We start from the raw sequence: 10,819 nt of genomic DNA, 5'->3' as shown, positions 1-10,819 counted from the left end.
TGCTCCACAGGACCCTCAGCTCCCATCCTGGAACCTCCCTGCTCTCATTCCAGAGCTCCACACTGGAGCCATGAGGCAAGAGAGGCTCCATGGCCAAGTCCTCCAAGGAGAACTCCACCATTCCCCTCCTGTTTTATCATTTTTGGCTCAGTTTGCATTCCCCAAGGACCTGGAAGGGCTGAGGTCTGCACAGACACCACTGGGGCTGAAAGGGATGAAACTGCTGCTCTCACAGCTCCCAAACCCAGGCAGCCACCTACCCAGCCCAGGCTTGGATCAACCTTCCTGAGCCCAGCAGCTCCAGGGCAGGTGAGGAACAAACCCCCCCCCAAAGCCTCATCACAAGGAATTTCCCCCAGGGCAGCCCCACAGCACAACTCACCCCGTCCTGTCTGCTCCAGAGCCCCAGTGACAGCTGTGACAGCCACTGCTGCTGGTGACAGCCTTGTCACAGCCACTGCTCCAACCCCACAGCCTCACACCCAGGTGCCAGCAACCAGCCCCCAGCCCTGCCAACCAAACAGCACCCAGGGGAAGCATTTCTCACCTGCTGCTCCATGGCACCTGCAGAGCCACAACAGAGAAAGGGTTTATTGAGGCTCCAGGTGTCACACAAGCCAACCCCAGACTCAAATGAAACCCCAGAGAGGGGACAGAGGGGTCAGGATTCCCACCTGATTGCCCCAAAGTGCCCCAAGCAGCACAACCTAAATCAAGTTCCAGTATTAATGCCCTGAAAAAAAAAAAAATAAATCCCAGCAGCAAAGCTCTCAGGGAGACAGACCCAAGGTGGAAGCAGCAATGAGACAAATAAATTTGTTTGTAAAGAGCCCCAAAAAGGCCACAGCAAGATGCAGTATTGGGCCATTGCCTCTTGTCAGCATGCAATGTTCATGTCTGCTTTACAGAAAGCCAGTCCTCATCACCAAAATTTCCACCAGAACTGAAAGCAACTGTTTCTGACCACTCAAACTGTGTAAAAAGCATTTTAAAAATACCATAATCTGGTATTTTCCTTCCAGAATATGAAAGGAGACAAGTTTCTCAGCACTTCCTAAATTAAAGACAGTTTATTTTTCAAGGGTTTTCTTTTTTTTTTTTTTAATATAAAATAATGTCACAAGCCTGCTTTTCACACGGGGCTTACTAGAAAGGGATTCTAAAAAGTGTAATTGAAATCTATATTCATGCACATAGAAAATCCAGGAACTGAAGGAAGTGTTGGAGCTGGTGACACGTGTGACTTTTCTGACATGAAATCCTTCACCTGGGAAAAGCTACAGCAGCCCCTGACGTTTCAGATCTTCATAGGTCTTTTTATTCACCACATTCCCACTGGAATCCTCATATTCCTCCTAGAAGGGAAACAACAGTTGAGATACCTGGGTGCAGCCTGACTTGGCTTGTCCTGCAGCATCTGAGTTTTAGTTTGAGACAGAAGTGGAAGAAAAGGCACTGGTGTAACACTGGTGAGCACACTATTCACAACAGCTCCTTTTTCTCCTCATAAAACAAGGGTCAGGTTGATACTCCCAACAGTATTCAGAATACCAGAACTGCCTCCCAGTAACACACAAGAACAGTGTTCACACATCCCTGCAGCACAAGTTCTTGTTCATCTCTGCCTGGAGGGGACTCTCAGGAATTAAGAAAGGGACAGACAGCTCATGGCAGGTACAGGAGGGGTTCCTGTGCACACAGGACAAGGGACATCCCAATGCCCCTGCCAGCTCTCACCTCTGTGTCAGGGCTGCCATCTCTCTGAAGCCTTTTGCTGTTTCAGCTTTGCCCACACTGTAAATACAAGGTAAATAATACAAGGTCATGTGGGGGTCTGACACCATTTCTCTTGAGATGCTGTTTTTTAAACCAGTAAAATATACACAAGGTTTTTCTCCTTTCTTTTAGAACACTGCCACTTCAGCAGCCCAGGACTGTCTCTGGTATCCACAGCTTACTGAGGGCACAAACTGAACAAGGCTTTCAAGTGATCACTCAGGATGAGACAAAGGTCCAGAACCACCACTTCAGAGATAGAGCTCCAAAGGTAGGAGAGCAGCTTGTTTGGGAAACCAAGGCTTTGCCTGTTTGGTTTTTCCAAGGCAAGAATCACTTTACCTCCAGGAGCCACAACCTCTATCTCCTGCCCTGATGGAACATCCTGCTTCTGAGAGCAGGGAGGGATGGCCCAGGGCAGGACTGTCCCACATGCACCACGTTTCATAGAATCCTAGAATTGGCTGGGTTGGAAGGGACCTCAGAGCTCATCAAGTCCAACCCTTGCTCCACTCCCCCCGTGGTTCCCAGCCCATGGCACTGAGTGCCACATCCAGGCTCTTTTGAAATATCTCCAGGGATGGAGAATCCACCCCTTCCCTGGGCAGCCCATTCCAATGGCTGAGCACCCTCTCCAGAAAGAAATTCTAATCTTTTCCAGGCTCTTTTGAAATATCTCCAGGGATGGAGAATCCACCCCTTCCCTGGGCAGCCCATTCCAGTGTCTGATCACCCTCTCAGTAAAGAAATTCTTTCTAATCTTTCTCTAATTCTTTCTTACCCTCTTCTCCAAAACCACCCTCTAGTCACAGGGTGAGATGTTTTTGGCAAGCACTCAGTGTTCTTACACCACACATTCCCTGTTCTGCCACCTCTACTTACATGAGACTGCATCCTCAATCTGTGTGACGTTGGCAAAATGAGCTGTGTTGGGAATGCCAAGGCACCTCATCCCGTGGGCATGGCGCCACTCCTGGGGAGCAGAGGAAGGTCAGGAAATGAGAGGAAACACAACTCCACCTGCAGTGCCAAAGGCTGCAACAACAGCTGGGGCAGGGTGGAACTGAAATCCCAATCTACCAATCTGAAAATCTTCTAACAAAACGTCCTTGCTGGATTTTAGACAGCACCAACCAACCCGACCTCTTCCAACAAGAAATCTACAGAAGAGACCTTGGTGTACCCAACATGATTTGCAGTTCCAGTTGCATGGAACCAGCACCAACCCAGCCCCAAGGTCTGGAAGTGGAAGCAGTGCCACCCAGGGATTTCCCAGGTGTTTGTTACAGGGAATTATCTGAGCAGGGCACGAGGTCACCTACTGCAAAGTGACGCTGGAACGCCTTGGGCCCGCGGTAGGTGTAGTTCCCACAAATCTCACAGTTGTAGTTGATGTTTAAACCATGTAATTTATACAACCAGTAGGGGATGGGCTGCCAAGAGGAGAGAAACAACCATCAGGCCAACTGGTGAGGCAGATTCAAAGAGAAGAGCAGCGTGGAGGCAGGGACATCTCCCACTCCCAGCCCTGAGGGTCTCCCTTACCTTGCCATCCCAACCCAGGGGCAGATTTTTAGGATTATAAATGATTTCATTCTCTTCATCTTCACTCTCACTCTCACTGATCTGCTCTTCCTCCTCCTCCTCTCTCTCCTCCCCTGTCCGTGCCTGCTTACGCTGCACGTTCTCGTGGGTGAGGTGTCTCTGTTCCTGGAGCATGAGGAGAAGAAGGGACTGTACAGACAACATCCCAGCAACAAAAACAGGGCAAGCAGTGTGAAACATTTCCTCAAGGTACAGAGGAAGAGGATGGAAGAAGGAACAAAGAATTTTATTTAGTCCAACTGCTTCAGTTTTTAGTACATTTCCTACTTACACAGAGAGAAACATTTGTGCTGCTGTGGGCACTGCCAAGCTGACAAGCAACTGCCCCAAAGTGAAGCAAGGAGTTAAGGTGAGCACTGAGACATAGAAAGGTCTGCAACAGCCTGACTCAGGCATAAAACAGAAATTATCCACATGGGTGTGGGAGAGGAGAAAGGAAAAAGAAAAAAAAAAGACACTCTAGGCTTCCCCAGGGAACACGCAGCCTCTGTATCTGGGCCTGTCCACAAAAACCTCCCAAGTAATTAGCTAATGAAAACAGAAATGTTATCCATCATATTCTGCTGCCTGACAGAACAAGCTGTCTGCTAACATGCACTTTAAAACATGATGATCCTGGCCATGAAAATAACTTTTCTGGGTAAAGATGTGAATGACCTTCCTGTCACTTCTTAGCAGCTCTGAAATAAAAAGCTCGTAGCACAAAATAAAATCCTTACCCCAAGAACCTCCACATACTCATAAATCTGAGCTTCCAGGAATGCAAGATCTTTATTTCTTTCTGTGTCTCTGGAAATAGATACAGAAACTTTATGAAGTCTGTTCCAGAACTGCAAACATCATCTGTACATTTGATTCATCTCCAGCAAGAGAACAGAAACAAGCTCAAAACAGCAAACCAGCCCCTGGGAGCTGAACTGGACTCAGACCACTCAGCTCCAGCATCTCCTGTCTGGGTCAGGGTTATTTGGGACATCACTACAAGCACTTCTGATGCTCCCAAAAATATTTCTGTTGTGGCTACACAAGAGTGATGTCCACAGAATGCTTCTCACCCACGTGAGCAGCAGCATGAGAGTGACCTTTGGGAACTCACCTTTTGCTTCCTTTTGTCTTTGGGTTCTTAGCAAACAGGGAAGGATCAAGAGCTTCCAGGGATTTGCCTTTAGTGCTGAAAAGTCTCTGAGCACGCTCTTCCAGAGTCCTAGCAGGGAGGAGACAAATCCAAGGCAGTTTGACACTTCCTGAGAACTATTTGAATTCATGCAGCAAAATGCTAAACTCAGCTTTTTAAGAGATCAGCATTTTCTGTTATCTTTGCCTTCATGCCTTAAACCAAACTCTTCTATGTACAAGAACACCTTTCAAACCAGCAGATCACAGCTTCCCTTGACTGCTTCTCAATGGTTTGGTTTTTAAACATCATTAAACTCATTCTTGTACAATAGTGATGACACAACAAGTGTCCCACAAAGGAATTCAGGACAGGAAAACCTCAAAAATTGCATAGGAACAGGAAGAAAATTGCACCTTACCCTCCACATTTCAACCCCAGGGCCAGTAAAGCTGATTTTAATCTGTCCAGTCCCAGGGAGGCCAATTCCTGTTCAATTAAAGTAGGAGATAATAAGAGAAAAGCTATTAAACCAACACAGGATGGATGTGTGTTCATTTCAGGTTATTAAAAAAGAAAAAACAAAAAAAACCAAACCACAAAACAACATCCAACATGCAAGAAAGAAGGTGGCACCACTCCTCACTGCAAAATGAGGAAGGTGGCAAATTAATCAGATCTTCCCAGTTACAAGGATCTTATGGGAAGAAAACCAAAGTTTATTCAGAGAGCACAGAGCCAGAGGCAAAAGTGCAGCAAGAGAAATGATGAAACCAAACAAGGTGAGTAAGCTGCCACCTGCTCAAAATTGAGCCCTGAAAACTTACCTCCCAGGAGGAAAAGGCAGAGAGGTCCAAATGGGCTCCAGCATGAGTGAGTGCACTGCTGGTCTCTTTCTGCCAAGAAAAAAAACACACACAAGGTCTCTGGGACACCCTCCAACACCTCATGCAGTGAAACATTCCAACCTGGAGCCCAGCAGTTCATCTCACAGAGAAAAACTCAGCAAAAGTAACAACTGAAAAGATACTAAAGAAGCAAATGCCAGAAAAGTTCATTTCAGAGCAGGTTGTGTTGGTTTCAGATTCTCAGTGTTAAGTTCCATCTTTGGGACAGAGAAATGGTTCCCAGAAAGCTCCTGACAAGCACAGGATCATTCCTGCACTTTGGCCACAAGAACCCCATGGGGAGCTCCAGGCTGGGCACAGAGTGGCAGAAAGGGACCTGGGAGTCTGGATTGCCAGGAAGCTGAAGAGGAGCCAGCAGTGTGCCCAGGTGGCCAAGAAGGCCAATGGCATCCTGGGCTGGCTCAGGAACAGCGTGGCCAGCAGGTCCAGGGAAGGGATTCTGCCCCTGTGCTCAGCCCTGGGGAGGCCACAGCTTGAGTCCTGTGTCCAGTTCTGGGCCCCTCAGCTCAGGAAGGAGATTGAGGTGCTGGAGCAGGTCCAGAGAAGAGCAAGGAGGCTGGGAAGGGATCCAGCACAAGTCCTGTGAGGAAGGGCTGAGGGAGCTGGGGGTGTTGAGGCTGGAGAAGAGGAGGCTCAGGGGAGACCTCATCACTCTCTCCAACTCCCTGAAAGGAGGTTGGAGCCAGGGGGGGTCAGGCAGATATCAGTAGGATAAGAGGGCACAGACTAAAGAATTTTTTCCTAATATCCAACCTAAACCTCCCCTGGCAGAGCTTAAGCTCTGCCAGGGGAGGTTTAGGTTGGATATTAGGAAAGGATGCTTTGCAGAGAGGGTGCTCAGGCATTGGAATGGGCTGCCCAGGGAAGGGGTGGATTCTCCATCCCTGGAGATATTTCCAAAGAGCCTGGATGTGGCACTCAGTGCCATGGGCTGGGAACCACGGGGGGAGTGGAGCAAGGGTTGGACTTGATGAGCTCTGAGGTCCCTTCCAACCCAGCCAGTTCTAGGATTTTAGGATTCACACAGCCAAGAGGTGCTCACCGGCCAGCCTGGGAATGTTCCATTCTCCCACTTCTTCTCAAACTCTGTCTGAATTTTCCCAAAAAGCTCATTCTGGTCCAGTAATGGTTTCACTCTGTCTGTGTACTCCTGCAGGTACTCCAGAAGCATTTCAAGGTACCTGGCAGAGCAATCACGAGGTAATTAACCTCTAATGCATTTCTCTAACCACATCTTTGGAGAGGAAAGGCCCCCTGGCACTCCCAAGGGAGGTCACCAAGGTTATGAGAGATTTCTACAAATTCCAGACACAGAAGTGAAGGGAAAAGGAAAAGGAAAAAGGGAAAGGCCAAAGTGTGATGCTTCCACAGAGCAGAACATGGCTCTGCACATCCTGGCCAAGCAGTTTCTCAGGGCTCAGACACCCAATTAGTGTGAGTTACAGCAGACTGCTAATTATATTCTCAGGAGCTGGAAATTCCTTCTCACCAGCTGCCAGGAAAGAAGTGGGAAGGCAGAGGCTCACCTCTTGTACTCAGCATTTTTCCTCTCCTTGGGAATATCAAAGAGTTGGTCAAATGTGGATAAGTAGGTGATATAATCCAATTTCTGAGAACAAAAAAGTTTCAGTCAGACTTTACACACACAGCTGAATCCACATCCAGCTTCCAGCCCAGAAGAAAAGCACCAGCAGAGGCCCCAGGCTCTCAGGGGAAAGCCAGAGGCAGAATTCAGAATTCAGAAGCTGCTGAGCTGTGTGTGCAAGAAAGTGACCTTGAGGCAGCTGTTTGGAAACCCAGGGAAACACCAACCCAACAAATAACCATGAACTAAAAGAAAAAAAAACCCAAACCCTGAAGCACTGACACTGCCCAGAGCTGTTCATTCACCTCTGAGGACTTGAGGTTGATGTACTTGAGGTAACAGTCATGAAGATCCAGGTACCTCCCATACCCTTCCTCATCTGTGAACTCCACCAGGTCTGGGAGAAAGATCACAAGGAGATTTTTGGTGAATTTTCTCTTCTTTATCTTTCTCACTTCCTGCATCTACACCTGAGCACTGGAGAGGACAGACTGGGCTGACTGGTGCTGTGGCAGGGTGGTGTTCACTGACAGCAAGTGAGGAGATCCCTCCAGAGGAGCAGCTCAGAGAGTTCAGGTGACACAAGGACAATTTTTCAGAAAACTTTTAGCCAAAGGGAAGTGGGAGCCTCAGATGTGCCAAAGAGATTCAGCAGCTCACTGAGTAACACTTCTCACACTGGGTTTGCACTTAAAATGGCCTAAGAGAAAAAAAAAAACAAACCAACCACAAACTTACTTTGAGCTTCTTCACTGGGGTTGTCTCTGGCCTTCAGCAGCTCCTCAAACTCCACAGACATGGGGACACAGATCTTCAAGGACACACAGAAGTTACAGAAAAACTTATTACTTCACCCAACATCCCAGAGTAACAAAGATAAAACCACACTTGGCTGCAAACAACAGAAACACTAAGAGGGAAGCCAGAGCTTCACTTCATCCCCACTATTCCTGCACAAAGAAAACCACCCTGACTTCAGGTGGCACCAGGAGCCCAGCCCAAAGCCCAGCTCAGCAGCAGAATGTTCCAGAACAAGCTGAGAGCTTGGTTCCAGCTCAGGTCCTCTGCCCTGAACCACCACGTGGCCCCAAACAGCTGCTCTGCTCACACTTAATGCCTGGACATTAAGGCAACTGGACTAGAAAGAAAAGCAGCCCCCAAGCCCCTGTCCCTGGAAGGAGGGAACTCCTCACCTCGTTTGGGTGCTTCCTGTGGAACTCCTTGATCTGTTTCAGTCTGTTGTAGAACTCTGCAAACTCGTTGGGCCCTGAAATGGCACTGAGCTCTTCTTTCCTTAGGCTGGCAGCAGGGAAACAGGAGGTGATGGGTGGGAAGGGGAAAGGGGGGAAAGGAGGGGAAAGGGAAGAGGGGGGGGGAGAGGGGGGGAGGAGGGGGGAGGAGGGGGGGAGGAAAAGGGAAAAGAAAGGGAAAAGAAAGGGAAAAGAAAGGGAAAAGAAAGGGAAAAGAAAGGGAAAAGAAAGGGAAAAGAAAGGGAAAAGAAAGGGAAAAGAAAGGGAAAAGAAAGGGAAAAGAAAGGGAAAAGAAAGGGAAAAGAAAGGGAAAAGAAAGGGAAAAGAAAGGGAAAAGGAGAAAGGACAGGGGAAAAGGGGAAAAGAGGGGGGAAGAGGGGGAGAAGGAAAAGGGAAAAGGAGAAAGGACAAGGGAAAGGGGGAAAAGGGGGAAAAGGGGGAAAAGGGGGAAAAGGGGGAAAAGGGGGAAAAGGGGGAAAAGGGGGAAAAGGGGGAAAAGGGGGAAAAGGGGGAAAAGGGGGAAAAGGGGGAAAAGGGGGAAAAGGGGGAAAAGGGGGAAAAGGAAGGGGGAAAGGGAAGGGGGAAAGGGAAGGGGGAACCCCAGTGCCAGTCCAGCTCCCAGGTACCACAGAGCTCTCTCCCTGCAGCTCGCAGCCTCTCAGCTCCACACAGCTCCCGGGGCCTGCCCGGGCACTCACCCGTCCTTGTCGTCGTACAGGTCTCTCAGGTTGCCGCTCACTTCCATGTACCTCTGAAACACCAAACACAGCCCCGGGGGCCGTTACCGGGGGACTCGACCCGCCCGTTCCCGGGGAAGGAGACGGAGAAGCGGCCCGGCCGGCCCCGCGCTGCTTCGGGCCCTCAGCGCAGCCCTCCCCAGCCCACCGCTCGCCCTCCCCCCGCGGTACCGATCCACTCACGTCCTGCATGGCCCGAGTCCGGTGGTCAGAGTTGATTTGGTCGCGGAGCTGCGGGGAGAGCAGCGGAGTTAACGCGGGGTTAGCGCGGGGTTAGCGCGGACCGGGCCGCAGGCCGCGGCCTCCCTTCCCCCCTTCCCTCCCCTTCCCTCTCCGCCGCCGCCCGAGACGCACCGTGGACTTTTTGGTGAGCATCTCCTTCACCATCACGTCCATCAGCCGCTCCCGCTCCTCATGGTACCGCCGCTGCTGCTCCAGGATCGTCTCCATCCCTCAGCTCCGCGCCGGAAGCCGCGATTCTCCTTTTCCGGTCCCGCCGGCGCTCCCCTCGGGAAGGTTCCGGCCCGGACTCCGTGTCCGCGGGAAACCTCCGGAGGTTCCGACCCGACGGCGGCGGGACCGGACGGGACGGGACGGGACGGGACGGGGGCAGTCGCGGGGTTGGGGCAGCACAGGATCGGTGCCCGCTGCCGGGGACGGGCGGGGGGGGTCCCGCGGTGTCGCCGGCGCATCCCGGGGCAGAGCCGCAGGGAGCGGGCGTTTGGTGGCCCCGATGTCCCCGTTTGGTGGCCCCGATGTCCCCGCTTGGTGGCCCCGATGTCCCCGTTGGTGGCCCCGATGTCCCCGTTAGGTGGCCCCAATGTCCCCGTTAGGTGGCCCTGATGTCCCCGTTAGGTGGCCCCGATGCCCCCGCTTGGTGGCCCTGATGTCCCCGTCTGGTGGCCCTGATGTCCCCGTTTGGTGGCCCCAATGTCCCCGCTTGGTGGCCCCGATGTCCCCGTTAGGTGGCCCCGATGTCCCCGTTTGGTGGCCCCAGTGTCCCCGTTAGGTGGCCCCGATGTCCCCGTTTGGTGGCCCCAGTGTCCCCGTCTGGTGGCCCCCATGCCCCCCCTATGTGCCACCCCCGCAGAGTGACCCCAGTGTTTCCGTGGCCTCGGATGCCGGTGGCTTCATTCCCCGTTGCCAAGGTCAGACGGGTCCTTGCGCCATGTGCCAGAAAAGCAGCAACAAACCCGAAGGTGCCGACAGCCTGACCTGGACAGAATCTGGGCACTGGAGCCCACAGAGGGGGCCGCAAAGCTCCCGCCCCCCCCCTTGTTCCACCCTTTGCACCGGTGCTGTCAATAACAGACCCGAGGTCCTGCCCCGGTTCACCTCGGGACCCCCGCTCCTGGGTGAACGGGATCCAAACCGGTTCGGTGACCCCCGGGGCAGCGCTGTCGCCTCTCCCGCAGCTCCGTCCCGCACCCACACGCTGCCCCGGCTGCAGGACGAACACAGCGAGGGGGAGAGAGAAAACGGGGAGGGGTACTTAGAAAATATCAAAATCAAAATTACGGAGGAGCTGCTGAAGGACACCCCGTGCCGTACGTTCCCTCGGGGAGCAGGAGGCATCCTGCCCGCACCAGGTTGTGCTTTTCACCCTGAGCTGCTCCCCGGGGCTCGCCCGGGGCCGGGGCGGGTGACAGTCCCCGCAGCACCGGGCCGGTGACACCTCCGCAGTGGGGCGGGGGTCAGGGAAAGCCCCCGGTTCCCCCCTGCTCATCTGCGGAGCTCCTGTCCCACGGCCGCATCCTGAACCCCCGGCCGGGGCTGGGGACCCTCCCGAGCCCCCGGGGCGATGCCAGGGGCGGGCAGAGCCTCCTGGCTCCGGCAGCGTCACC

At 52.3% G+C, this 10,819-nt stretch overlaps 1 protein-coding gene across 1 annotated transcript; it reads right to left on the bottom strand.

Annotated features, from left to right (window-relative positions):
* Positions 1-1,051: 1,051 nt before the first annotated feature.
* On the bottom strand, positions 1,052-9,486 carry SF3A3 (splicing factor 3a subunit 3). Its single transcript, XM_071767711.1, has 17 exons — positions 9,330-9,486; positions 9,159-9,206; positions 8,937-8,989; positions 8,182-8,287; positions 7,727-7,799; positions 7,294-7,385; positions 6,930-7,012; positions 6,446-6,584; positions 5,323-5,391; positions 4,917-4,984; positions 4,478-4,585; positions 4,101-4,170; positions 3,322-3,486; positions 3,099-3,209; positions 2,659-2,749; positions 1,738-1,794; positions 1,052-1,355 (listed from the first exon to the last, which is right to left on the bottom strand). The coding sequence occupies exons 1-16, from the start codon at positions 9,423-9,425 to the stop codon at positions 1,745-1,747; spliced, it is 1,422 nt and encodes a 473-aa protein (XP_071623812.1). The 5' UTR covers positions 9,426-9,486; the 3' UTR covers positions 1,052-1,355; positions 1,738-1,744.
* Between the last annotated feature and the right edge of the window lie 1,333 nt (positions 9,487-10,819).

This window comes from Heliangelus exortis, chromosome 24 (genome assembly GCF_036169615.1).
Source record: "Heliangelus exortis chromosome 24, bHelExo1.hap1, whole genome shotgun sequence".
NCBI lineage: Eukaryota > Metazoa > Chordata > Aves > Apodiformes > Trochilidae > Heliangelus > Heliangelus exortis.
Note: the sequence above shows the minus strand (reverse complement) of the source record. Positions and strands in the feature narration are given on the sequence as shown.

Coding starts and splice junctions, on each gene's coding strand:
- SF3A3 (XM_071767711.1), bottom strand. CDS start 9,425: ATGGAGACGATCCTGGAGCAGCAGCGGCGGTACCATGAGGAGCGGGAG. Junction 8,990..9,158: donor GGACTCGGGCCATGCAGGAC/GTGAGTGGATCG, acceptor TTGGTGTTTCAG/AGGTACATGGAAGTGAGCGG. Junction 1,795..2,658: donor GATTGAGGATGCAGTCTCAT/GTAAGTAGAGGT, acceptor TTGTATTTACAG/TGTGGGCAAAGCTGAAACAG.